Source organism: Purpureocillium lilacinum (genome assembly GCF_023168085.1).
Source record: "Purpureocillium lilacinum CBS 284.36 DNA, scaffold_4, whole genome shotgun sequence".
Classification (NCBI taxonomy): domain Eukaryota; kingdom Fungi; phylum Ascomycota; class Sordariomycetes; order Hypocreales; family Ophiocordycipitaceae; genus Purpureocillium; species Purpureocillium lilacinum.
Genome location: NW_027072114.1, coordinates 265,265 through 291,490, shown reverse-complemented (window position 1 = coordinate 291,490; position 26,226 = coordinate 265,265). Strand labels below are relative to the sequence as shown.

Here is a 26,226-nt window from a genome sequence, read left to right as displayed (position 1 = left end):
CAGAGACTCGCAGCGCTGCACCAGGCCCGACTGGCCTGCACTGGCTGAACTGGCACGCCCGCCTTTATTGTTTGCCGTTTGTTGCTTTGTTGGATTCGATCGCTCCCCCCCTTTCGTCGTCGTCGGTGCCCGGCTTTGACTTTCGACTTTTTGACTTTCGACCTGCTTGATCTTGGGCCTTGAACTCGACGGCTACCTCTTCGTTGCCGGCGGACCCCTTCTGTCGCTCTCTCTCACTCTCTCTCACTCTCTTTTTCTTCGCTTTGCTCGCCCACCCGGCCACTCCTCTTTCGTTCATGTTGGCCCGACGTTTGTGATTCACGATGAATCCCCCTCTGCTGAGCTGCCTGGTGTTTTCCGTCTTCTTCGTGGCGGTCGAGTCGACCAAGATCCTCCATGTGTGGCTCAACGCGGGCGACTTTCCGCTCGTCTTCTTCCTCCTCTGCCTGCCGGCCTTTTTCCTGACCGACGTGGTGCTGCTGACGGGCGTGTTCCTGCTGCTGCGGCGCAAGATTGGCCTGCTGTCGCTCGTGGGCCGGATCGTGGCGTGCGTGATCAGGTACGTATTGCTTCGTCTGTCGGGCCGGTGCTTCGTCTGCTGACCGACCAGCCTCATCACGTTTGGCGCCGCGTCCTCGTTCTGGAGCTTCTGGTGGAAGACGGGCGGCGAGATTGAGTGGGCCGACGTCAAGTCGTTTGCCTCGGACGCCGAGGGCAAAAAGGTGCTGCTGAGCGAGAGCTGCACCGCGCTGGCGTTTGCGAGCGCCATCCTGCTCGTCGCCTGGTTCGCCAAGGGCTACGTCTACGCCTTTGCCGCGGCGTTTGTGTCGGGGGCCGAGGCCCACGTCTCTGCTGGTGCGCTTCCCTGGCCTCTGATGCCGTCCATGTAGCTAACGGAGCAGGCCTGCGATGCATCGCCCGAACGACCGGCGTCGGCAAGCACCTGCTCAAGGCGCCCGCCGAGCCCCTCCTCCCGAAGCAGGAGCAGGATTTCGACTCCGACTTTGAGGACGAGAAGCCGACGTCGATGCTGGAGCCCGACGAGGGCACGCCGCGCCGGTGCCGCGCCGCCCACGTCGCCCCCTGGATCGTCGGGACGGCGGCGCTCGTCCTCTTCGTCTCGCTCGCGACCTTCCTCGACCCCGACCGCCCCTACAGCCGCATGCTGGAGACGCTGCCGCTGCCGATGGCGGGCATCGTCATGGGCAAGTCGGTCCACTGCGTCGACGGCACCTGGCCGCTGCCGGCCCTCATCGCCAAGTCGCGCTGGGAGCTGCCCCGCGGCGACTTCAAGGGCTGGGCCCCCGGCACCGACAGCGCGCTCGCCAAGAAGTACGCCGAGAGGGTCCCGTCGTGGATGCCGGACCCGGTCCCCCACGGCTTCTTCCGGTGGGATCCGGCGCTCAGGGCGCAGGGCGACGCGTCGAAGCAGGCCCGGTTCCTCAACGCGTCCGCGCCGGCGCCGGCGCCCGCCTCCAACGACAAGTGCCCCGACAGCTCGACGGCCGACGACAGATGGTACAACCCCGTCAACGACCCGCTCAAAATCTCCAACCTCGGCGAGGACGTGCTGCCGGCGCTGGCGAGCGCGCTGGGCGGCATCAACATCAAGCACATTGCGCTGTTCCAGATGGAGAGCTCGCGCGAGGAGCTGTTCCCCATCCAGCAGGGCTCGGGCATCCACCAGATCATCCTGGACTCGCACGACGCCAAGAAGCGCGACGAGATCAACGCGCTGCTGTCGCAGCTGACGCCCAACGCGGAAAAGATCAGCGGCAAGCCGGGCAACTTCAAGGGCGCCGACGGCAAGGCGTACCCGCGGGCGGCGGCGCCGGTGTGGAACGACACGACGCGGCCGGGCTACGGCGGCATCACCGTCATCGGCGGGCACACGCCCAGCAGCGCGTCGACCAAGAGCATGGCGGCCAGCCACTGCGGCGTGTGGCCCATGTCCGTCACCATGTTTGAGGAGTCGGAGACGGACAGCTACCAGCCGTGCATCCCGCAGATCCTCAACCTCTTCAACCAGCTCAAGGCCAACGGCACGGGCGCCAACGGCACCGACTTTCTCGAGCACGAGTGGAACTCGGCGTTCTTCATGTCCATTACCGACTCATACGACCGGCAGCACGAGTTCGAGAAGAAGATTGGCTTCGACCCCATCATCGAAAAGGAGGTCATGGACCAGGACGCGGCCAAGGACCCGACGCTCGAGGAAATCAACTACTTTGGGTACCCGGAGACGGCGCTCAAGTCGCACCTGCGCGACCACATCACCAACGCGACGGCGGGCAACAAGCGCATGTTCCTGTCGCACTTTACCAGCACGACGCACCACGCGTGGGGGGTGCCCGAGTGGTTCAAGACGGTCGACTACATGCCGGACAAGAGCAAGCACAAGGACTTCAACAAGTACCTCAACGCGGTGCGGTTCGACGACATGTGGATGGGCATGGTGATGCAGCTGTTCGACGACCTGGGCATCGCCAACGAGACGCTGGCCGTGTTCGTGGGCGACCACGGGCAGGCGTTCAAAGAGGACTGGCACAAGACGGGCACGTACGCCAACGGGCACGTCAGCAACTTTCGTGTGCCCATCATCTTGCGGCACCCGCAGCTGCCGCGCGTGCACTACGAGCACAACGCCACGTCCGTGTCCATCATCCCGACGATGCTGGACCTGCTCATCAGCACGGGCTCGCTCAACAAGCTGGACACGACGGCGGCGTCGGACCTGGTGCAGGACTACGAGGGCCAGTCGCTGATGCGGCCGTACAAGACGGTGCACCACGGGCGGCGCGCGTGGAACTTTGGCGTCGTCAACCCGGGCGGCCGGTTCCTGGCCATGACGTCGGCCGACGTGCCGTGGCGGCTGGTAATTCCGCAGGGCGACGAGCAGTCGGAGCTGGTGTTTACGGACCTGCAGGACGACCCGCTGGAGCTGCACCGCACGACGGCCTGGGCCGTGGCCGGGCTGCAGCGAAAGATTCGCGCCAGCTACGGCGAGGAGGCGGCGACGTGGGTTGGCGAGGCCGAGGCCGTGGCCCAGTGGTGGGCCGAGTCGCGCAAGCGGCTGTGGCACTACGAGGAGTAATTGAGACCGACGTCGTGATGGACGAGAGACGTCGCCGCACGGGCCGAGAGCCGATCAGCGCCTCATCATGCGAGATGGCGTGCCGACTACCCGGGCGAGGGTGCCTCGAGGCGCAGCAGCCGCGACGCCAAGGGGACGAACCGCGGCCGCTCCCGGTGTCGGCGCCAAACCCACCGACGGCAGGCATCGACGTGATCGGCCGAGCACCCCGCGCCAAGCATGCACGCCCCAAGACGAGGCGGAGCTTGATCCTGCAGGACACGCAGCTGGATTGCAAAGGTTTCGCCCTGCGTTGCATCGGCTCGGACGGCCGGAAAATACACCATCCACCGCACGCAGCGCAGCCACGCGCCCAGCAGACCAAACGCCAGGCTCAGAGACTGCACAAACAGACTCTGATGGAGAACAGGCGAGGCACGGCCGCATTAGCATGGAGCAGATGAGGCATGGGACAATGTCGGAACCAAAATGTGTGCGAGTTTGTTAGCAGCGACAGCCGGCGCACGAGGGCTTGGGGGCGTTTGATACACGCTCCGTCTGCATACACCCACCAGTGCGTGGTACAGGAAACATTGGAAACCTCCGCTGCAGTAGCACATGATATCAGCCAGCGTTTGTAATAAAAGTTGGACATTTGAGCCTCGGCGGCCAGTGCTCCGCCGGTTACCACGAATGCTTCGCCCGCAGACGGCATGTACCGCGACGTGCGGTGGCGCCCGTCGGCGCTCCCGATATGTGTATGGATACAAAAGGCGTGCGCGCGTCGGGCCACCTACAGTTTGCGTGCATTGTAGTGATTGCAGAGATGGGATTGAAGCATTGAACCAGGCAAAGGAAACGTCGCGGACGGCTGTGTGGACGCATCGTCAGCTCACCTCACATCGCCATGAGACTCACCGCGCTGTGCGTTGCCGCCTCAGCGGTAAGCATCAGACTCGCCCCGTGCATGCCGCACGCTGACGTGACAGGCGCTCGCCCTCGCGCAGGGCCCAGCCGCGGCAGCAACACGGGACCCGGATGCGGACGCAACAGCCATCGACACGACGTCGCTCATCAACATCACAGGGGAGGACATCTACGCGCAGCCGCGCCGGCGCAACGCCCACACCCCCAACCAAGCCCGCGGCAGCGGTCGCAGGCCCGAGCGGCACGACGTCTTCCGCGACGACACCAAGCACCTCTGCGGCGTGTTCCCCCCGGGCGACGCCGCGTGGTGGAGCGTGCTCGACGCGGCGATCCACCACCTCACCGCCGTCGCGGGCCGGCCCAAGCAGGCGCCACCGCGGCTCGGCCCCGGGCCAGGCACCTGCGCGCAGGTGAGCTGCTCCGAGAACACGGCGGTGCGGTGGTGCAACGACGTAAGTGGGATGCCCTGCCTTGCCCTGCCTTCAATGTTGCCTGGTCCTGCCCTACCTTGCCTTGCCCTGCCTCGCCTCGCCTCGTCTCTACGTAGTTGCTGCAATCACAGCGGTGCAGGGTGAGCAGCGGAGCGGCTTCGACGGTTGGCTGACTGACGGACCTGGCAGGCCCGGAAACCAAAGACGCTGGGGAGCTGGCTGCACATCGTGGAGGCGCTGCACCTGGTCAAGGAGAAACGACTGGTGCGCCGAGGAGCGCTCGGTGCAGGTGTTTCACTGGGACGACTGGAACGTCATTTTCGCGGGAGGGGTCGAGTGTTGATGAGGGCGGAGCGCGGAGGACTAGATGGTGTCTGCCCAAGGCGCGCTGTGCTTACACGCATCACCAGTACTCTAGGACTCCGGTCCTGGCAGCACGCAAGTCCTAAACTTGCGCATAAGAAAGCCAGCGACGCCCTTGGAGGGTGCACCTCGACGTCGCCCACCCTGCTCAATGACACCGTGACCATGGCCCTGTACCTCCGCCCCGCCACCGAGGCAGACATTGCCGGCATCGTCGACGTCTCCCTCGCCGCCTTCGACCCGAACCTCGACGCCATCACGCGCACCCTCTTCCCGGGCCTGCGGGGCCCCGCCGCCGCCGCGAGCGACCAGGGTCTGAGGCAGTGGAGCGTGGCGCGCAAGTCATCTCGGTTGCGCATCGCGCGCTCCGTCATGATGGTGGCCGTCGACGCGCACGGCACCGTCGTCGGGTACGCCATGTGGTTTGCGCCCGCGCGGGACGGCGACGAGCCCGAGCTGCCGCGGCCCAAGATGGCATTCGAGGGCTTGGACCGCGAGGCGCTGGGCCAGCTGCGCCGGGTGATAGAGGACGACGCGCGGGAGACGTTTGGGGAGCGGGGGTCTGATGATGTGTGGAGTGAGTGACAGCTGCACTGCTGGTGCGTTGCGGGTGCATCACCACGCTGACAATGCCAGATCTCGACTCTCTCGGCGTTCACCCTCACCACCAGCGCAGGGGCATCGGCAGACTCCTGCTCGACTGGGGCACGCGGCAGGCAGAGTGCGAAGGCAAGGACTGCTACTTGGTCGCGACGCCGGCCGGCGTTCCGCTCTACCGAGCAGCCGGGTTCGCGAGCACCAGGACGGTAGACATTTTCGGGACGCCACACGTGTCCATGATCAAACGGCGTGCATGACGTTTCGGTATAGGGCATTGCAGTTATAAAAGCACATCACTTCTGCTTTGGGCCTGTCCTTGTACAAAAGGCCTGTTTCGAATTCCGGCCGCGTGCGCAGAAATGAAAGTGGCCGTCACGCCGAGGCCCAAAGCAGCTCGCGTCCAGCACTCGACAGCGAATGCAGGCACCACGCCGACCTTGACATGCCCCGGGATGCCAGGCCAGGGCTCTTTGCATGAACCACAACGGGCCACCGTTCCGCCGCGCAACTCGCCATTGGTCGGAGGCGGCCGGGCCCGCAACTGGTGATTGGCCGCGCAGAGGTCGTAGATCTGCAACCGGGGATTGGTCGCAGAGACTGGGGATCGCCCGAGGGCAACCGTCGATTGGCCGGCTCGTAAGGACGCCCCGGAGCGGGTTCCGTGGCTGGCATGTGACGGCTCGGGAGGAGCCGACATTTAAGAACGACAACCGGCTGATTCGCCGCGTCGTACGGACATCTCGTACGTGCAGTTCGCGATGCCACGTGTGAAGCCCGGCGAACGGCAGCGCGCCAAGGCGCCCAAGGTGCGGACGGGGTGCATAACGTGCAAGTCAGTGTTCCAGATCCCGCCGGCGGTGGTTCACAGTTGAGACGGACGCGCTGACACGGGACGGTGGGGGGCAGGAGTATGTGATGGTTCCGTCAACAGTCCAGATCTCGTGGAGTCGAGGAGCGCGGCTGACCCGCACGCAGTCCGCCGAGTCAAGTGCGACGAGGGGCGGCCGACGTGCCAGCGATGTGAGTCGGCCAGGCCGGTGGCCACGGTCACTACGGGGACGGCACGGCACGGCACGGCAGTTCTGACTTGACCGACAGGCACGACGACGGGCCGCATCTGCGACGGCTACCAGCAGGCCGGGGCGGGCCCGCTGAGCGCGGCGCCGAGCGCGCACCCGTGGGCGACGCCGGCGGAGACGCGGTCGCTGCAGTTCTTTGTGGAGCAGACGGCGGTGCAGTTTGGGACGTTTCTGCCCGACGACCTGTGGAGCGTGCGGATGCTGCAGCTGGCGCACTCGAGCTCGTGCGTGCGGCACGCGCTGGTCGCGCTGTCGGCGTACCACGAGCGCTTCCGCGCGGGCGGCGGCGGCGACATGGACAGCGGCAGCGAGGCGCACGGCCTACGGCAGTACAACATGGCGATCCGGGCGCTGCGGGACGACCCGACGATGCACCTGCAGCTGGTGTCGTGCACCATCTTTGTGTGCATCGAGGTGGGCGGCGCCGTCTAGCTTTGAGGCTGCTTTAGCCGGCGGGCGGGCGGGAAAATGGCTAATCTCGACATCCAGATCCTGCGGCGCAACATGACCAACGCCATCAGCCTGTTCAAGCACGGGTGCGCGCTGGTGCGAGGCGCGAGCGCGGCGGACCCGTCGATTGACAAGACGCTGCGGCTGATTGAGGCGTTTTTCTCGCGCATCGCGACCCAAGTGTTTCTGGTGCGTTTGGTTCCGCGCGAAGCACCTGAAACGCCCGCCATGAGGCACACGGTGATGGCTGACGTGCCGCGCAGGTCATCGGCGGCGACACCGAGCACAGCCTCGCCAAGACGATCCTGCCGCTGCTCGAGCGGTCGTCTCCCGCCGACGACGCGTCGTCTCCAGAGCGGACCATCTCGTCCATCGCCGAGGCGCGCGAGTGGCTGCTGCAGCTGGCCGTGGCGTACCGGCGCGACATGCCGCCCGCGGCGGTGACGGCGCTGGCGCGGCGCTTCGGGGCGTGGTGCGCGGCGTTTGACGCGTTCCGGCGCTCCATGGCCAAGACGGGACGCGTGCTGGGCCCGGCCGAGCGGCGGGCGCTGGCGCTGCTGGAGCTGCACCGGCGGTACCTGTCCATCAATATTGCGGCGCTGGACCAGGAGGACCGCGAGGACCCGTCGTCGTGGGACCAGTGGACCGACGAGTTCCGCGAGATGGTCGGGTTCGCGGAGGAGGCGGCGGCGGACGACGGCGGCGGGCCGCGCTTCTACCTGGAGATCGGGGTGCTGCCGGCGCTCTTCTTCCTGTGCGCCAAGTGCCGCGACCCCGAGACGCGGCGGCGGGCCATCGACCTGATGGCGCGGGGCCGGCTGCAGGAGGGCATCTGGGGCAGCGACATGGCGGCGCGGGTGGCGCGGCGCGTCGTCGCGCTCGAGGGCGGGCTGGGCGGCGATGCCGTCGTGGCGGGCGACGCGCGGGTGCGGCGCATCGCCGTCAATGCCGACGCGGAGACGCTGAGCGTGGGCTACGAGCTGCGGGGCGGGTGGGTGGAGGAGGCGGTGGAGGAGATGCAGGACGTGGACGTGGATTAGGCCGCGGGCTGCAGCGCGGGATGCGGTGACGGTGGTGGTGGTGGTGGTGGTGGTGATGATGATGATGAAGAGGACGAGAGATTGGAGGCGGTGGTGGTTGGTGGTGGAGGAGAGGAGGAGGCAGCAGCACCCACTCCAGCGTCTCAGCACAGCGCCCCAGCAAAGCGCCCCAGCACAACGCCTCAACACCATCCATGATGGCCCCCGCCCCCGGCCACGATCCGGACCGGCCTCGACGCAGGCCAAGCACAGCGCGTGCAGCGTCCATGACGACGACCTCGACGCCCGCAGGCGGTGAGGCACTCGGCCCATCTGTACAAGTAGTATGCGAGCGGACGACGGCGGACCCTCGCGCGTAATGATCATGAACAAGCGACTGCGGATACTCGTACCATGTCTGCCACGACCGCGACCAAGCGAGCATGTGCTGCAACTTTACCTTTCCCACCGCGTCGTTCTTGGCGATGCCTGTCCGTACGAAGTCTGTCGCGCGACCGGCCAGTCCGCCGCCAGCCCACCCACACCTCGGATGCCTCCATCCCCAGACTCCACGCCGCGCCGGCCCACCCTCGACGCCCAGGGACAGGGGCTCTCCGCAAAGCCCACGTCCAAGTCGGAGTCGTCGCCAGGGGCCCAGCCAATGGCTCGTACGGACAGCCGCGCTTGCGATGCATAAGCTCGGCGCAGCTTTCCAGCTCTTAAGCAGCTGGACGTCCGCCACCCCGTCGACGCGGGAGGGCGCCGAGCCGGTCTTTCACTCTGTCCCAAGGGCTTCCTGCGGCTGCTCCTGCTGTGTCGACGCGAGACAAGAGACAAAACCCTGCACGGCAACGTCACGATGCACAACTTTGCGCGCGGCCTCGCGCTCTGCCTCGCCGTCGGCGGCCTGGCGGCGGCGGACCCGTATCCTCGCGGCATCGAGCACACCCGCCGCTCGCTCGCCGACGGGACGTGGGCGCTCGAGACGCGCCAGTCGCTCAGCGACCTCAAGACCTGCGACGGCTGCAAGGTGCGTTGGCCGTTGACCCGCCGTCGACGCCATCTGCTGCGTGCTCCGCGATGCTGACGAGCCCGGACAGAACATCATTGGCGTGCTCAAGGGCCTCCTCAAGACCGGCAACTCTGCGTTTCTGGGACTGGCCAAGACCCTGTGCACGTCGAGCACGGTACGTTTCCCCTCTGCACGTCCTTGACGCCCTTGCCGCCGTGCTCACGCATGCCACGATGCCCGCGCGCAGGGGTTCGACGCCCAGTACTGCAACGGCACCATCGAGCACGAGGGCCCCGTCATCGCCGACCTCCTCCGCAACATCACGACCAAGAGCAAGCCCGCCGACGAGTTCTGCCGGACGTTCCTCGGCGTGTGCGAGGCGCCGCCCGTCGACACCTGGGCCGTGCCGTTCCCGTCGCCGCGGTCCTGCGACCAGAGGCGCCCGGCGCCCAGCGGCAAGAAGCCGATCCAGGTCGTCCACTACTCCGACATCCACATCGACCCGCTGTACGTCGCGGGCTCGAGCACAAAGTGCGGCAAGCCCACCTGCTGCCGGCCCTTCAACGCGACCGACGCCCCCGGCAAGACCAAGTTCCCGGCCGGGCCCAACGGCGACCACAACTGCGACGTGCCGTTTACGCTCGAGCAGAGCATGTACAAGACCATCAAGGACATGTTTCCGGAGGCCGCGTTTAGCCTGTTTACCGGAGACATCATCGACCACGGCCTGTTCAACACGTCCAAGGAGTACAATGAGAATTCGAGTAAGTCGGGGCCTGATGCCGAGCTGTATCATGCGCAGTCGCTAAGAGGGTAATTCCTGCAGTCAAGGACGCCTACACCAAGATGAACGGCAGCGTCAAGCTCATCTACGGCACGGCCGGCAACCACGAAGCGCACCCCGCCAACATCTTTGAGCCCAAGTCGCTCGGCAACGCGTCCTCCTGGGTCTACGAGACGCTCAGCGACCAGTGGCAGCAGTGGATCGGCAAGTCGGCCGACACGGCGCGCGCCGAGGGCGCCTACTCGGTCAAGTACCCCGGCGGCAAGCTGCGCGTCATCTCGCTCAACACCAACATGTACTACCGCTTCAACTTTGTGCTGTACAAGAAGATGGAGCGCGACCCCAACGGCCAGATCGCGTGGCTCGTGCAGGAGCTCGACGCCGCCGAGCGCGCCGGCGAGAGCGTCTACATCCTTGGCCACATGCCGCCCGGCGAGCACGACTGCCTGCCCGACCAGAGCAACTACCTCGACCAGGTCTTCCTGCGCTACCAGGACACCATCAAGGCCATGTTCTTTGGCCACACGCACGTCGACCACTTCGAGGTCAGCTACGCCGACTACGCCCAGCGCCGCGCCGCCAACGCCGCCGTCGTCTCCTACATCTGCCCGTCGCTGACGCCCACGTCGGGCATGCCGTCGTTCCGCGTCTACGACGTCGACCCCGAGACCTTTGCCGTCCTCGACGCCACCACCTACATGGCCGACATGTCCGACCCGGGCTTCCAGAACAAGGACGGGCCCAAGTGGACCAAGTACTACTCGGCGCGCGAGGCGTACGGCCCGCTCGTCAGCCCGCCTCTGCCCAAGGGCGCCGAGCTGTCGCCCGCCTTCTGGCACAACGTGACCGAGGCGTTCGAGGCCAAGACGGAAAACTTTGACGCCTACATGGCGCGCAAGAGCCGCGGCTGGCAGGCCGACGCCAAGTGCCGCGGCGACTGCATGAAGCAGGAGATTTGCCAGATGCGCGCCGGCCGCAGCCAGGACAACTGCTTCGTGCCCAAGGCGGGCGTGCACTTTTCCAAGCGCGACGAGCTCCAGCACCACCACGGGCACAACCGCGGCGAGCACGACGAGTGCGGCTCCTCCCTCGCCGCCGACATGTTTTCCGCGCTGGCCCGGCGCGAGGACCTGCTGCAGCTGCTGCAGGAGACGTTTGTGTCGGCCGGCGCGACGCTCGAGGACGAGCCTGACGAACCCGAGAAGCCCGTCGACCGCCGCGCCGCGAGCGAGACGGCCGCCGCCACCAGCAGCGCGCCCGCCTCGGACTGCGTCGCCAAGCACGTCCCCAGCGCCTCGGGCACGGCGGCCGGCTCGGCCTCGGGGACCGCGAGCGCCGTGCCGTCGAGCACCGGCGGCGCCGCGGCGCTGGGCGGAGCGGCCATGCTGGCTGTCGGAGCGGCCGTCCTGGCTTTCTGATCCAATCCAGACGTACACGAACCCCTAACTTGATCTCATTAATACAATACACCTTGTCTATGCGAACGCGGGTGGGCGTCGATGCAATTTGGAAGAGGAGTGCTGTTCGTAGAGCCAACTTTTGCTAGTTGTAGAGCCTTGGTACATTTTTTCTCGGCCGCGCCCTACCCCCTTGCTGCCCTAGCGATTCACTGCGCACTGACGCAGGCAAAGGACGGCAGCGGCGCGCTGCCTGTTGCTGTCGTTGCTGTCGTTGCTGCCGTTGCTCTCGTTGCTCTCGTTGCTCTCGTTGCTCTCGTTGCTCTCGTTGCTCTCGTTGCTCTCGTTGCTCTCGTTGCTCTCGTTGCTGCCGTTGCTCTCGTTGCTCTCGTTGCTCTCGTTGCTCTCGTTGCCATTGCTCCTACTACTCATCTGTAAACCGGTTGGGCGTGGAGGCGCTGCGTGTGCAAAGAGAGGAAGACGCGCAGACCACAGGCAGGCACGACGGCGTTGGTGGCAGAATTCAGGGGGTATCATGTCATCTATGGCTCTGCTTCGCTTGAACGACTCCTATGCCGGCAGACCCCTGAGCGCGTCCGCGGCCAGGCTCTGGGCCTCCTTGTTCTCCTCTTTCGGCACCTCCCACATCCTCATCCACCGGGCATTCTTACTTCTCCCGCTTCGCCCAAAGGCCTTGATGTCCCTCAGCGCGTCCCGGATGAGATTGGCCGCCAGCCTGCCGCTGTCCTTGCTCTCCTCGAACCAGTGAGCATCTTTCGTCAGGGACGCGACCACGTACTGCGACGACGAGACAATGTATACATGGCGCAACGTGGCGTCGTCCTGGCGGATGCACCTGGCGAGCTCGACGGCCTTGCACACGGCGTACGCCTGCGCCCCGACCTCGGACAGGGGCACGTCGCTGTCTGGGCCGAGCACGCCGCTCGCGTTGTGCTTGGAGCCCCAGCCGCAGAACACGCTCCACGCCGCGCGGTCTTTTCCTTGGACGGCAGCACCGCAGCAGACGACGACGGATTCGCGTTCGAGGTGCGAAAAGACGCGCGGCGACGGGTGTTCGGGAATGGGGGCCTCGAGCTGCAGCACCGACTTTTCGTGGTTGTAAATGGCAACAGGCGGGCGGCTGCATGCGGAGCGGCTCGGGTCAAACAGCCTCGGGATCGGCTTACCGTCTTTGTCGAGGGCCGCGCCGTCGTCAAGGGCCGCGTCGTCGTCAAAGGCCGCGCCGTCGTCAAAGGCCGCGTCGTCGTCAAAGGCCGCGCCGTCGTCAAAGGCCGCGCCGTCGTCAAGGGCCGCGCCGTCGTCAAAGGCCGCGCCGTCGTCAAGGGCCGCGCCGTCGTCAAAGGCCGCGCCGTCGTCAAGGGCCGCGTCGTCGTCTTGTGTGCGCGAGGGAGGTTTGGTCGTCGGCCCGGCAGCCTTGCGGGTGAGCTTGCTTGGGCGACGGGCCTTTTGGCGATTGGGCGTCCACTTTCCTGAGGGCCCGCGACCGTTTGGGCGGGATGCCGGGGCGCGCCGGTAGGGTGTGGCCGGCTGCATGGCGGCGGACATCAAGACAGGGCCAGCGCCGGTGGCCAACACACCCGGATGGAGTCCTGCAGGGGCATGTGCCACTTGATGCGGAGGCGTTTGGCCCAAAGCGTAAGCGTTGGCCGGCTGGCAGTCCATGTATCCCGCGCCGTTGGGAAGAAACATGTCATAGTTGGTGGGAAGGGCGGCTGCGCCCTGATAGTGCCATGCCGGGCCCTGATGCTGCGGTACGGCGCCCGGGTACTGCGTTTCCGGACTCTGAGACTGCGCTGCTACGGTTTGGTATTGCGTTGGGAAGCCTTGATACCGTGTTTGCGTAGCCTGAAATAGGATTGCAGCGCTCTGGTACTGCGCTGCCGGACTGTGATACGGCGCTCCTGCGGCTTGATATTGCGTTGGGGCGCCTTGATACTGCGTGGCCGGGTCCTGATACTGGGTTACCGCGCCCTGATACTGCGGCCACGGTTGGCTGGACGAAAGACCAAGGTCGACTGTGTTGTCCCATTCGTCCCCGTTGCCCTGCGGCATCATAAAGTCGTTGGTATTCATTGCAGTGTCCAAGATGAATGAGAGCGAGGTTGTCGAAGCAGTGAACTTGGACGAGATGAGTACGAATCTGTGTCTGGATGATGGGAATGAACGTCTGTCGCTGTGGATGCACGGGGGAGAAGTCGAGCTGTCTACAAGTTTGAAAGTGCTGTTTATATAGCAACCCATGCCCAGGCCATACGGGTCGGGTCGGTCTTGTTTACAGTCTGCCAAACGACAAACCTTGCATGCCACCGGGCAAGAGCCACCAGCAACGTATTCAAGTTCCGAGGGCTGCGGACTTGGATGTCTCCTGCTCTGCTCTGGTCAAAGCACCAGCAGGAGCCGCTCGTCTGGCTTACAGTTTGTCGGACGACGAGCCTGGCGCTGCGCCGGGCAAAGCTACTTGCAGGCGGACGGATCGTGACGGGCGTGGGCCAGCGTGTTTGAATTTGAGCGTCTCCTATCCTACGCAGGCCAGCCCCCTAGTCCTCCCTTTCACCTCGCTGAGCGACAAACCTTGCTCCGCCGGGCCGGGCCGGGCCAAAGCTACTCGTACCGCGCCATCAGCTTGTTCCCGAGAATCTTGTCCGCAAAGTCGGGGATGTGCGTGGTGTGGCACCAGGGCTTCTGCTCGACCTCGCGGCGCACCGTGTCGGCGAAGCAGCCCAGCCAGCCGCGGCGCGGGAACGCGGCGATGACGTCCTCGCGGGTGCGCTCGTGCAGGACGCGGCCAAAGTCGGCGACGCTGGGGTGGTCGCTGACGTTGTCGAAGATGGTGGCCAGCTGGATGAGCTGGCCGAGGAAGGTGATGGTGCCGTCGACGCCCAGGTCCTGGTGGCGGATGATGGTCTCGCACACGGCGTCGGCCTGGTCCTGCGCGCAGCCCTGGCCCAGCAGCAGGTCGCGCGCCTGGATGCCGCCGTAGAACTCGAAGGACATGCGCGACGCGGCCATGTGCTCGGCGGCGGTGCCAATGTCGTGCAGCAGGCACGTCAGGGCGAGGGTGACGGGCGAGAGCTGGCTGTGCTCCGGGAACTGCTCCCTGAGGATGGCGGTGGCTGACAGCGACGTGTTAGCCTTTTTGCTAGCGCTAGCTGGTGCTTGATTTTGATGATGGCGATGTGGTTGTTCTTGCTGCCATGGGCAACGCACCGTAGTAGTACACTCGCATCGAGTGGTTGAATGTCTTGTCTGGCAGCTTGGCCTTTGCGTGGTCGCGCACGAACCCGACGACGGCATCCTCGGGGAACGCAATGTCGGCGACGCGAATGGCCGTGGGCTCGTTGATGTAGGGCTTGCCGTGGAAGAGCTTGCTGGGGTCCAAGGGCACGGCGGTCCAGCCGTTGCGCTCGACGTCGGCCATGGCGATGTTGGTGGTGGTGGCTTGCAGCTGGTGGGGGCGTCCCGTGTAAGTGGTGGTGGTGATGGGCGATGGTGTAAGTGGGCGATGCGGATGTGCGCGCGCAAGACTGCTGGTGAGAGGAGACTGAAGACGAGGAATTGGGGAAAAGACGTGATTGAAGCCGTCTTAAGTAGCCGGCCCGCCGCTGACGACCTGCTTATGCATTGTGCCAAAATTCTCGTTCCCCTTCCCGCGTGCAGAGTGCCAACCTGAGGTTGACACACACTCGACGTCTGGAGGCGCATTTCGTCCCATCAATCACGACGCTGCCCGCCGTCCGCTTTGGGAAGCCGGCAGCGAAGCCCCGCAGCGCCCGCCGGTGGTGCCGGCCAGTGGATCCGCCAGCCCCGAAGCCCTGCCAGGCCCCAATTGAACTCGGCGGCGCACACGGCGACGGCTCGGCGAGCGTCGGCATTGACCGCGCGCGCCCTTTGCTGTGGGGTAGATTGGCGAGCTGAAGCAGCGGCAGCACGTGGGAAGGACGTCTGGGGCGGGTTTCATTAGTAAAGCGACAGGATGAGGGGAGGGTATATGAAGCGGCCGGCCGACTTACACGGCGTCACGATCGTCGCTTCACCCAGACGCAGATTCAAGCAGAACGCTTAAGCTTCACCCAATCAATTCAGACACGCTCACACCTCACTCACCTCACGCCATCGTCAGCAACATCACCATGCCCCTCGCCGACCGCATCCCCAGCAGCCCCGTCTGCGCCCAGGCCCTCGCCCTCGCCCGCGACACCCTCCCCGAGCCCCTCGTCAACCACTCCCTGCGCGTCTTCCTCCTCGCGCGCTGGCTCGCCGAGACGGAGGGCGCCCGCGCCTACACGCAGGGCCCCGGGCTCGAGCTGCTCTTCGTCGCGAGCGTGTGCCACGACCTCGGCGCCAGCGAGCGCTTCAACGGCCCGCAGCGCTTCGAGATCGAGGGCGCCGACGCGGCCAAGGCGCTCTTCCTCAAGGCCTCTGCTTCGTCCTCTGCCTCTTCCGCTTCCCCTGATGCTCCCGCAGACACTGCAGCCGCCGCAGAGGCCGACGCGCACCGCATCTGGACCGCCATCGCCGTGCACACCTCGTCTGGCATCGCGGAGCGCATCGACCCCCTGGCGCGGCTCGTGCGCTTCGGCGTCATGCTCGACTTTTCCAAGGCCACGCGCGACGCCACGCCGGGGGCTGCCGCCGCGTGCGCCGACGCCGAGGCCCTGCTGCCCAGGCTCGACGTCGAGGTGGTCCTCGCGAATGCCGTCGTCGGGCAGGCCGGCCACGGCGACGCGCCCGACAACCTGACGTGGCCGAGCACGCAGAAGCACCCGGCGGGGAGCTGGCCCGGCCTGCTGCTCCGCGCGCACCGGCAGAACCCGGGGCACGGCGGGCGGAACCCGGCATTTTAGCAGAGTCGGCAAGCGAGAGGTCTCGTCAGGTCAGGGCAGTCACTCTGTGGTTCTGCAATGATCACTCTCTCACGCAGCAGTGTAGAATTTGTATATACAGCATTCGTACTTGTTACACATCTAGACAGTTCATCTACACAAACACAGCTCAGTCAACGCCCCTGGTCGTCTAGGCGCTGCCCGCCTTGCAAATCTTGCCCGCCGCGTCGACGTGCTTCTTGTACGCGCTGGGCACGGCCGAGCGCTGCACCTTTTGGCACAGCGTCGCCACGTCCATCTTCTGCCAGCCCTTGACGGCCTTCATGCCCTTGAAGAAGAGGCTGGCCGAGCACGCCGCGTCCATGTCGCACTTGATGTCCTTGTAGTACATGGCGCGCTGCTGGAAGATGCCGATGCTGTCGTGGTCGGACCCGAGCCCGTCGTTTTTGTACTTGAGCGACTGGGGGACCTTTTTGTTGGCGAGGACGCGCAGGGAGGACTGCGAGGGTCAGCATCGCTGTCTTGGTGGTTTCGGCACGAAGATAGGGAGGAGGCAGCGACACGGGATGGGGGAGAATGGAAGAGTGTGCACATACCTCGGTCAGGCCGGTGGTTATGGCCGCGAGGCAGCCCTGGTGCCCGAGCTTCTCCTTCTTCGTCTCGGCAATGATGGCGCGCGCGTGGGCGCTCTGCTTGGCGTTGAGGCCCGGCAGGTTGGCGCGCGCGGCCAGCTCGCCCTCGACCTCGGCGACGGGGGCCGGGGCGGGAGCGGCGAGGGCGGACGAGGCGCCCAGCGCGGCGACGAACGCGACGAGACCGGTGACCTTCATGATGCTTGAATTTTGAGTCTTCTGTGTTGGTTTTCTTGCGTTGCTTGCCTCGCTTGGGATGATGAGGCAGATGGACTTGATGCGGGCAGACAACGACGATCTTATACCTTGCCCATTTCCAGTTTCCCGTCGTGCTCTGCTACAGCGGACAGTCAACCAGCCGACGCCGTAATCACCCCGAGGTCGCCAGAGAGAAAACGACGCTCATCTCAACGCGCAGCGTCAGGATGCAACGTCGCCGTCCTGCAGTCGCCGCCGTGCGCCCGACCTGTATACCAATTTCGGAGCGCGCACGTCGGGATCAGGCCAGCTGAGCGCATCCAACACGCGGTCCAGAGGCCCATCCATGCCAGCTGTTGGTTTTCGAAACACGTTCTGTATGCCTGCGCAGCCTTGTCCACGGCTCAATCCTAACCCAGGTCGCCGCAGATCGCAGTTCGATGACGCGCAGCCAACCACCAGTGAAGAACCAAGTCAAGCACAGGCAAATACAACAATGCCTCGCCACTGCCGATCGCCCAGGCACCATCTCATCCCGGCAGCATCTGGTTTCTAAAACGAGAATGCTCCTCTGGGAACCCGCGGCACATGGCGGCATGGCTAGCGCACGGGAGCGCAGGGCGATGGACGGGGTGCAGGGTGGCACGATCCCTCGCGGCCGATGCGGCGTAAGACGGTCCAACCTGCGCCGCGCTTATTCGCACAGCAAACCACCACGCGCGCTGCTTCCTCCCTCTGCTTGGCAGACCAAGGCCCATCATCTCCATCTGGTGGCGCCGTGCTTGGCGATGCCCTTGCAGCGGACGGACTGTCGGCTCCGTCAGTCGTGCGCCCATCTGCCGTGCCGGGCGCCGGGCGACCACCCCCTGCATCCTTCCATGCCCGGCTGACGGCACGCTGCTCGCATAGGGCACTGGATTAGCTGCTGTGCAAGCTACAAACGTTCCTTGATCTACGAAGCCAAAAGATGACGGACGCTCACCGAGGCGGGCGTCTCAGCTACAACGAATGCGCGACCGAAATGCAGCCCCCAACGCCGTCAGCTCGTCCGCGACCGCGTCCTTGCGGTTCACATCTCTGCCCTGTTCCCAGTGTCGCATCGGCCCCTGCCATCTATGCCCCTTTTCCCATCAGCCATCCGACGCCCGATCTGGTGAACGAACTTGCCCCCCAAGCTGCCCATCAGCCATCCGCTTCGTCGGTCTCATCGGTCTCGTCGCGCTAGCCAGACTAGAAAAACTTGCTCTTCAGGCTGCCCATCACCATGTTGCGCTTCTGCTTGTTGATGTACTTGCTCACGTCGTCGGCCCACCCCTGGCTCTGCTGCTGCAGGTCGTCCATGCCGTCGCCCATCAGGTTCAGCTTCTCGGTGCGCTCGTTGAGCTGGCGCGTCAGGTACGCCCCCCACGTCTCGTTGGCGGCGGCGCCCGCGGCCACGGCGGCCGTGCCGCTGGCCCCCCGCGCGGCGCGCTGCTCCGCCGCCGCCGCCTCCATCATGCGCTTGCTCGGCGGCCGGTCCGGCCCGCCCACCAGCAGGTCCAGGTCCAGCGGCGACACGTACTGCGTCCCCGAGATCCACTGCACGTTGGAGATGGTCGGCCGCGGCGGGCACTCGAGCTTGGGGTTGACGATGGTGTCGGGCGACTGCTGCCACGGCTTGCCCGTGCCCCAGACGTGGATCACGGCCAGCTCGCTGGGGCCCGACCACGCAAAGATGTCGCCAGTCTGCGTCACCACCGCCGACGTGCTGCGCGTCGCGTCCACCATGGGCAGCTCCGCCCGCCCCAGGTCCTTGAGCCCGGGGATCGAAAACGCCCGCGCCGTGCGGTCGCCAAACAGCCCCACAATGGCCCAGCCCTGCAGCTCCAGCTCCGCCACCGTCGCCGCGTCGCAGAGCACGTCGTCAAACTCGCGGGACGCGCCCTTGGCGTGGGCCGGCCGGAACACGCGCATCTCGTTTTGCGTGACTGTGCCATGTTAGCAAGATTGCCCGATTCTGCCTCACATCGTAGTCAACGTACCGGCCACGAGGGCGCCGTTGACCTGCCGCCCCTCGCGCAGCCCGGCCACAATCGGGCCCGTCGCCGCGGCGGGCCGCCCTGTGTTGGCGTCAATGGGCGACAGCGACACGACGCGCCCCTCGCACTGCACGACGCCCGCCAGCTGCACCGAGTAGCCGCCGTCGGCGGGCAGCAGCTTGAAGGTTATGACCTTGCCGAGGTTGGTGCCCACGAAGCAGCAGATGCTCGAGTACTTGTCGTCGTCGAGCGTCATGACGCCAAACTCAATGACGACGGGCCACTCCTTCTGGGGCGCGGCCGAGTGGTGGTGGCCCTTGAGGAACGAGGTGCGCTTCTCCTGCTTGGCAAAGTCCGTCATGGGCGCCTGGTAGATGATGCTCGGCCCGCGCAGGTCCATGATGGTCAGGAAGCCGAGCTCGGAGCCCACGGCCACGAAGCCCACGTTGGACACCTGCGCGGCCGTGATGGGCCCCATCATCATCTCGTAGAGCACAAACGGCTGCAGCCCCTCCTTGAGCGTCGGGTCGGCGCGCGAGCTGATGTCGGTCAGGCCCTTGGGGTTCGGCTCGAGCGTCTGGCCCGACTCGCGCCCGTAGAAGCGGTTGCCGCCCCAGCGGAACACGACGGCCTCGCCGGTGCGCGTGCCGACGACGAACTCGCCCGTGCCGCTGGCCATGCTCATGGCGGTAATCTCGACGTCGTCGTAGCGGTCCAGCGCGCGCGCCATGTCGACCTGCAGGACCTGGCCGTTCTCAATGTCGTCGGCGTGGCCCGAGTCCCAGATGCGGATGGTGCTGTCGACGTGGGCGGCCTGGATGATGGTGCGCTCCTCGAAGCGCTTGCGCGGGCGGGCGGCCTCGGCGCCGCCCTTGAGCAGCGGCTCGCCCTGGTCGCGCTTCTCAAACATGCTCAGCCAGCGCGGGCGCTCGAGGCTCGACACGTTGACCTTGGTGACAAAGGGGTGCACGAAGAAGGTCGACGGGTGCAGCTGGTTGGTCGGGCTGATGGGGTAGCCCGAGGGGAAGCTCATGGTCAGGAGCTCGCCCGACGACAGCGCCGTGATGACGGCAATGGGGTCCTGGGCGCCGGCAAAGTGCGGCGAGGCGCGCGGGACGAGGAGAAAGTCGACGGCCTGGGCGCCGGCGGGCAGCGGCAGCGCGACCTGGCGCTTGCCGGCGAACCAGTCGCCCAGGGCCTGCCACGACGACGTGGCGTACATGGGCGTCAGGCCCAGCTCGACAAACGTCATGCTCTTGGGCGCGTCGGGGCTCTGGCCGCCGGCGACGAGCAGGCCCGTGTCCTCGCAGTTTTGCTTGCAGCACCAGGCGACCTTGGTGAAGGGCTCGGTGGCGGTGGCGAGGGCCGAGTTGGGCGCGGGCTGGTCGACGCGGTTGCGGGCGAGGGTGCGCGCGGTGACGAGGCGGCCCTCCTTGGGGTCCCAGAGGGCGAGGCTGCCGTCGTCGTGGGCCGTCACGGCAAAGGTGCCCGAGGGGTGCCAGACGGCGTGCGTGAGGCGCGGGCGGCGCGGCATGTCGACGCCGGCGCTGCTGCCGCCGGGGGCGCCGGGCTGGAGGACGTACTCGAGGAAGTGCTGCGGGCGGTTCTGCTTGAAGGAGTAGACGACGGCGCCGTGGGAGTAGCCGATGAGCAGCTTGCCGACGTCGCGCGGGTGCAGGGCGAGGCAGACGAGGGTGGCGGCGCGGGCGTTGGGGCCGCGCTCGGCGGCCCAGAAGTTGGGGAGGCGGAACGCGCGGGCGAGGCCGCGGCGGTCGAGGTCGTAGGCGACGACGTCGCCGTTTTGCAGGCCGAGGAAGGCCCAGTCGAGCATGGGGTCCGTCACCATGTCGACGACGCGGCCGGCGATGATCTGGCCGGTGAGGCGCTCGCCGGCGTCGAGGTCCCAGATGGCCACCTCATTCTTGGCGTCGAGGCTGACGAGGCGGTTGGCCGTGAACTGGATCTTGAGGATGGACGTGGGCCGCGAGGGCCGCAGCACCTTTTGCACGCGGCGCTGGCCGAAGACGTAGATGCAGCCGGGGCCGAAGCGGGACTCGCTGGTGCCGATGGCGAGGAGCGACTGGACGGGGTCGTACGCGAGGCAGCTGGGCAGGGTCAGCGGGACGTGATGACCATTGTGATGACCATCGTGGTGGCATCACCGTCGTGGCATCACCGTCGTGAGCCATCAGGGAACGTGACGGTGCACTCACCTTATCTGCGAGTTGATGCCGTAGCGCGCCTGGTCGTCGGGCGCAAACAGCTCCGGGCGGATGCTCGCCGACAAATCATTCTGGATGCCGGCCTGTTTGCTGCGCAGGAAGCTCGCCATGGTGACTGCTGCTGGGCATGTTTTGATTTGGGCGAGGATGAGGAAGATGCCAAGCTGCTCGGTCGCGTCGGAACGTTGAGTGAGCTGGTGTCTCCAGCTGCGGACGCTGGCGGGCTTGGCTGGGCAGTGCTGCGGAGTGCTGTGCTTTGCTGTGCTCTGCTCCAGCAGGGGCGCCAGTGTCCCGCTCGCGGGGTGGGCGGTGGCGGGGCAACGTGCAACGTCATTCGACCGCCGCACGGCCGCTGCGCTTGGATGGACCCTGCGCTGTGGCGCAGCGGCATCTGGGCGCTCGGCACGGCAGGCCGTCGGCATGCAGCGCTGGATTTGTCTCGCAAGAGCCTGGATTCGTTTCGAGGGGTGCGCTGTGACCCGGAGCTGCCCCTGAGGCGAGACACATTACGGACCGAGGGCCTGGAGCACTGCAGCAAGGTGAAGGGACTGCACCGCACCGCACAGCACAGCACAGCACAACAGCAAGCACAGCAAACACAGCAACGCAGCAGCGCAACAGAAAACATACAACTAGTTCATCCACATCCGCCTCACGCACCCAATGCCCCCTACTCCCAAATCACCTTCATCGCCGCCGGGAACGGCACCTCGTCGCCCCAGTCCTCCGTCAGATACCCGCCCGGCACGCGCTTGAGCTCGCCCTGCGCCCCCGGCACCCGCCGCAGCCGCCGCCGGAACGCCGCCCGGAACAGCTCCACCAGCGCCAGCTCGCTGACCTCGCGCCGCGACTCGGCCCCGAACCAGGGGTAGGCGTCCATCGCCCGCCGCGGGTCCACCCGGGCGGCGTCGTCGCCTCCCTGTCCGTGTCCGTGTCCGTGTCCCGCCGCCGCCGCCGTCGTCACCCACACCCCGTCGCCCGCCTGCACCGCCGCCCCGTCCACGCTGTCGACGGCGCTCGCCTCGCGGTACACGCCCGGCGGCCCGCCCAGGCGCGCGCCCTCGAGCGCGTACCCCAGCAGCAGCGCGTCCGTCTCGGCGCTCGGCGTCGACGCCGCCAGCCGGTGAAGCTCGTCGGCGTGCCGCTGCCCCGCCGGCGTCAGGTAGTAGTCGACCGCCTCGGCAAACACCTGCGCCTCGGTCGGCACCAGCGCCGCCGCCGCGGGGATGACCTGGCCCCAGGTGATGTCGTGCGCCTTGAGCCCGCCCTTGGCGAGCCCCTTGACGAGGTGCACGCCGTACGCCGACAGGTCGTCCTTGGCCTTGTTGGGCTTGGCCGTGAACAGCCCGCCGACGCCGAGCGTCGTGGCCAGCTTGACGTTGGTCTCGACGATGCTGCCCAGCTGCGACGCCAGCTCCTTGGCCCGGGCGCGCAGCGGAAACGAGCGCATGGGGTCCAGGTCGCGGAACAGCGCCGCGAAGATGGTCGCCAGCGCCGCGTACAGCTCCTGCTCCGCAAAGACGCCCTTGGGGTTCTCCCTGGTCTTGAGCGGCAGGTTGAACAGCCGCGCCGCAAAGTGCGTGTGCGCGAGGTTGCCCACGTCGCGCACCACGTCGACCTGCTGCCTGCCGTTGAGGCGGTGCGTCTTGTCCGCAAACAGCCGCTCCGCCGTGGCCGCGTAAAACGCCTTGATGGACGCCCGCCACTCGCCCTTGAACAGCAGCACGTCGAGGCGCGCCGGGTCCAGCGCGTCGGCCGACAGGCGCGCGTGGCCCACGAGCGGCTCCAGCCCCGTCCACGCCACGCGGTACCGCTGGTCGTCGCCGAGCACCTGCCGGGCCGCGGCCGGCGACGAGACGCGGACGACGCGCGCGCGGCGCTGCGGCCGCTCCCAGCTGAAGCGTCCGGCGCGCTTGAGCGTCGTCAGGATCTTGCGGTTCTCCGGCGGGATGACCATGGGGTAGTGCGCGTAGACCGAGTCCGGGCGGAAGTGGTCCGGGAACGCGCGCAGGAAGAGCTTGTAGAAGACGCAGCCGTGGTTCGTCTTGAAGTCGTAGTTGGCCTCGTTGAACCCCCACTGCGTCAGGTAGCCGGCGTGGTAGTCGGTCGTGTAGTGGCGGTCGCCGCGCACCAGCGACACGGCGTCGGACAGCACGACGCGCGAGATGGTGTAGGTGGGCGCGATGCCCACGCCCGGCACCATGGGCGTCTTGCCCTCCTCGGCGACGATGCCCGGGTACAGCTCGACGTGGTCCGGGTGCTGATAGAGATTGCGCAGCGCGTCGGCGACCTCGGGGTCCGAGTTGATGTCCTCGAAGGTGGCGTACGCCTTGAGGCCAAAGTGCTTGCGAAACTCGTTGAGGCCGGCCAGGTTCCAGCGGCGGCCGCGGATGATGCCGAGCATCTCGACCGGCTTCATGATGCGCGGCACGTTGCGCGCGCCAAACGCGCCGCCGGGCTGCTCAATGGCCGTGGCGAGGCGCTGCACCAGGTCGTCGTCGTCGAACCGGCCGTCGGGCCCGCGCCGCATGTTGTCAAACTCGCGCCGGCCCGGGTCCGGGTGCATCGACGCCTCAAACTTCTTGACGGCGGCCATGAGCACCTGCAGGTTCATCTCGCCGTAGTCGTCGCCCAGCAGGTGGCTGTAAAAGTCCTGGATCCACTGGTCGTCCATCTGCGAGATGCACGAGTGCCAGCGGTAGCACAGGTTGAACTCGGCCGACACGGCGTTGCCGACGCCGCTCTCGGAGCCCTTGGCGGTGCCCGCCGACACGCCCATCTCCTGGCGCGGGTCCAGCGTCCACTCCGTGTCGACGCGGTTGAGGTTGATGATGTTGCGCACGTAGTCGACGAGCGTGATGTTGATGTACAGGCCCGACGTGATGAGCCGCGCCGTCTGGAAGAGCTCCTCGTCGCGCCGGGCCCACGCCTTGGCCGTCTCCTCGGCCGTGCCCTGCCCGGACGGCCGCGCGAAGCGGTTGTTGTCGTTGATGGCGGCGAGCTGCTCCGTCACGTGGTTGTGGAAGCGGTTGAACATGATGAGCAGGATGCACACGCCCGGCGGGTTGCCCAGCAGCCGGCGGTCCGCAAACGTGTCGGGCTTGAGCTTGCCGTGCTCAAACGTGCGGATCGAGTCGAGCGCCTCCTTGGAGTTGCCGTACAGCGGCGACAGGTCGAGGTACGACGACGAGTCGTTGGTGTTGCCGTCCTTGGAGTTGGTCCAGAAGAGGTCTGCCGGTCAGCGACCATTGGGGTCTCAGGGGGGCGGCGCACGTACCGTGGATGATGATGGTCGCCCAGTACCACAGGATGCTCGACACGTTGTTGGGGTTCTTCTTGAACTCGCCCCGCGCCATGACCGACTCGTACACCGTCTCGGGGTCCGGCAGCGCGCCCGTGTTCTTCTTGCCGGGCTTGACGGTGCGCGCGTACGGCGTGCCCACGGCGCCCAGCTTGGGCATCGTGGGGTTCTGCGCATGTCAGCCAAGCTCGTCCCATCGCCTCGGCCGCACCCACGTTGTTGGAGCCGTCCGGCTGCCGCCAGCGAAACTCGTCGCCCATGTACAGCAGCGGCGGGTGGTCGAGCGAGTCCCACAGCTCGCCGATAAACATGTTGGTCAGCGCCTCCTGGCGCGCCGAGTGGTTCGGCATCGTCGCCACGAGCTGGATGGTGCGCTCCATGACCATGGTCTTGTCGTCCTGCTGCTTTTCGCCCTTGAGCTTGGAGCGGGCGATGTCCTTGAGCGTCTTGAGGTCTGGCCCGTGTCAGCCGGCTTACGTGCCGTGCGTGTCGTGTAAGTGGACTCACCCGCCCATCCGATGCTGCGAATGTCCTGCATCAGCGACGCCCGCTTCACCACCGGCCGGTACGTCCCGTCGCCCAGCTCGTTGGGCAGCGGCCGGCGCGAGGCCTGGCGAAAGTACGACAGCGACCAGCTCTGGGGCTTCCCGCTGCCCGTCGCCGCCGTGTACGCGGCGTACTGCTTGGCCGCGCCATTGACGCCGTTCCGGGCGCCGTTCTTGGCGCCGTTCTCGTCCTGGCCGTTTGTGTGCGGAGCGGGAGACATGTCGTCTGCGTCTGCTTGCTTTGCGGGCGAGGCTGCGGCGCGTCGCGCGTGCGAGGCTGCGCATCCTTATATACATGGCGACGCGGGAGCCGGCCGAGGCCAGAGGCCAGAGACCCAGACGGCACTCCTCGCATGCGTGTCGCACCGCTTGGCCCGTCTGGGACATTGCGCAAGCCATGAACCGCCCGTCCACCCATCGCTGCAGTCTCTGCCGCCGCAGATGGTCGGTCGGTCCCCGCCCGCAGGTCGTCTCCGGCGTCATGATGTGCAGGATCGTCGACGTGGCCGTCGGTGCTACGTGACGGCTGGACCGCACCGCAGGACCGCAGGGATCCGTCGATGCCGCGATTTCGGGCCAAGCTCGTCTTCAGCAGAAGCAACGAGCACCGTCCCCCGTTGCTAGCGCAAGCCACCCATGCGCGGGCCGGGCCTCGCGTCGCTGCCGGCAGCAAAACCGGACGACTCGCGCTGGCTCGGGTGGTGCTGCGAGCTGTCGTGTAACGGGCCTCGACGGTCCTCCCGAGCCCCGACTCCCCCATACTCAATGCCCTTCCGCAATTTCGTCTGCAACGTAATTCGTACCGGCATGCCCAGTCTCGCGACGCAGCCGGCTCCATGTCTCCGTGGCTCCATGTCGGCGGCCACTCACCCCCCGGTCCGTCTCAGCCGCTGCAGAGCGTCCCAAAAAGAAACCATCGTCGGCATCCAGCTGGTGGTGGGTCGCCGTTGGAGGTCCCGTTGAGCGGCCATCCTTGTCCCAATTGAGACACACCGCAAGCCACGCATGCCTGGGCCGGTGATCGTTGCTCTTTTCTCGCGTCTCGCCAACCCGGCCGTCCAGATTGGTTCGCGGCCTGCATCAAAACTCGCCGACCGGGAGTCGAGGCCAGTCACAATCTCCGCACCGCCCCGTCGGCGCACTGTATTGGTCTTGCCATTGGCATTGGTACATGTGTATTGAGGGCCCGTCGTTCTATCGTGTGGATGCTTTCATGTCTATCCCGTGTGCTCTGTACATGCGTGCCGCGCGATGCATGTCCCGCTCCCAGGCTCTGGCCGTGCCGTCGGGCTCGGCTGCCATGCTTCCCCGCGCCAGCCTGCCAGCCTGCC

General features: G+C 66.4%; 9 protein-coding genes across 9 annotated transcripts; 4 read left to right on the top strand and 5 right to left on the bottom strand.

Moving 5' to 3' along the window:
• Window positions 1-323: 323 nt before the first annotated feature.
• PLICBS_005265 (uncharacterized protein) lies at window positions 324-3,094 on the top strand (the record flags this gene model as incomplete). The annotated part of the gene is made up of 3 exons (XM_018318934.2): window positions 324-559; window positions 611-855; window positions 903-3,094. The coding sequence occupies 3 exons, from the start codon at window positions 324-326 to the stop codon at window positions 3,092-3,094; spliced, it is 2,673 nt and encodes an 890-aa protein (XP_018181408.2).
• Window positions 3,095-3,980: 886 nt separating this feature from the next.
• PLICBS_005264 (uncharacterized protein) lies at window positions 3,981-7,963 on the top strand (the record flags this gene model as incomplete). The annotated part of the gene is made up of 9 exons (XM_065600684.1): window positions 3,981-4,016; window positions 4,063-4,452; window positions 4,621-4,695; window positions 4,867-5,371; window positions 5,431-5,643; window positions 6,370-6,414; window positions 6,493-6,887; window positions 6,963-7,112; window positions 7,187-7,963. 9 exons carry the CDS (start codon window positions 3,981-3,983, stop codon window positions 7,961-7,963), a joined length of 2,586 nt encoding a protein of 861 aa, XP_065456756.1.
• Window positions 7,964-8,492: 529 nt separating this feature from the next.
• Window positions 8,493-11,156, top strand: PLICBS_005263 (uncharacterized protein; the record flags this gene model as incomplete). The annotated part of the gene is made up of 5 exons (XM_018318932.2): window positions 8,493-8,610; window positions 8,659-8,972; window positions 9,043-9,129; window positions 9,202-9,718; window positions 9,781-11,156. 5 exons carry the CDS (start codon window positions 8,493-8,495, stop codon window positions 11,154-11,156), a joined length of 2,412 nt encoding a protein of 803 aa, XP_018181406.2.
• Window positions 11,157-11,705: 549 nt separating this feature from the next.
• On the bottom strand, window positions 11,706-13,229 carry PLICBS_005262 (uncharacterized protein; the record flags this gene model as incomplete). The annotated part of the gene is made up of 1 exon (XM_018318930.2): window positions 11,706-13,229. The coding sequence occupies one exon, from the start codon at window positions 13,227-13,229 to the stop codon at window positions 11,706-11,708; it is 1,524 nt and encodes a 507-aa protein (XP_018181404.2).
• A 528-nt stretch (window positions 13,230-13,757) lies between these two features.
• PLICBS_005261 (uncharacterized protein) lies at window positions 13,758-14,574 on the bottom strand (the record flags this gene model as incomplete). Its single annotated transcript, XM_065600683.1, has 2 exons — window positions 13,758-14,269; window positions 14,364-14,574. The coding sequence occupies 2 exons, from the start codon at window positions 14,572-14,574 to the stop codon at window positions 13,758-13,760; spliced, it is 723 nt and encodes a 240-aa protein (XP_065456755.1).
• Window positions 14,575-15,286: 712 nt separating this feature from the next.
• Window positions 15,287-16,000, top strand: PLICBS_005260 (uncharacterized protein; the record flags this gene model as incomplete). Its single annotated transcript, XM_018318929.1, has 1 exon — window positions 15,287-16,000. One exon carries the CDS (start codon window positions 15,287-15,289, stop codon window positions 15,998-16,000), a length of 714 nt encoding a protein of 237 aa, XP_018181403.1.
• A 169-nt stretch (window positions 16,001-16,169) lies between these two features.
• On the bottom strand, window positions 16,170-16,809 carry PLICBS_005259 (uncharacterized protein; the record flags this gene model as incomplete). The annotated part of the gene is made up of 2 exons (XM_018318928.2): window positions 16,170-16,478; window positions 16,576-16,809. 2 exons carry the CDS (start codon window positions 16,807-16,809, stop codon window positions 16,170-16,172), a joined length of 543 nt encoding a protein of 180 aa, XP_018181402.2.
• A 1,230-nt stretch (window positions 16,810-18,039) lies between these two features.
• On the bottom strand, window positions 18,040-21,159 carry PLICBS_005258 (uncharacterized protein; the record flags this gene model as incomplete). The annotated part of the gene is made up of 3 exons (XM_065600682.1): window positions 18,040-18,776; window positions 18,831-20,932; window positions 21,041-21,159. 3 exons carry the CDS (start codon window positions 21,157-21,159, stop codon window positions 18,040-18,042), a joined length of 2,958 nt encoding a protein of 985 aa, XP_065456754.1.
• Window positions 21,160-21,719: 560 nt separating this feature from the next.
• PLICBS_005257 (uncharacterized protein) lies at window positions 21,720-25,116 on the bottom strand (the record flags this gene model as incomplete). Its single annotated transcript, XM_065600681.1, has 4 exons — window positions 21,720-24,280; window positions 24,327-24,519; window positions 24,566-24,804; window positions 24,858-25,116. The coding sequence occupies 4 exons, from the start codon at window positions 25,114-25,116 to the stop codon at window positions 21,720-21,722; spliced, it is 3,252 nt and encodes a 1,083-aa protein (XP_065456753.1).
• Window positions 25,117-26,226: the final 1,110 nt, after the last annotated feature.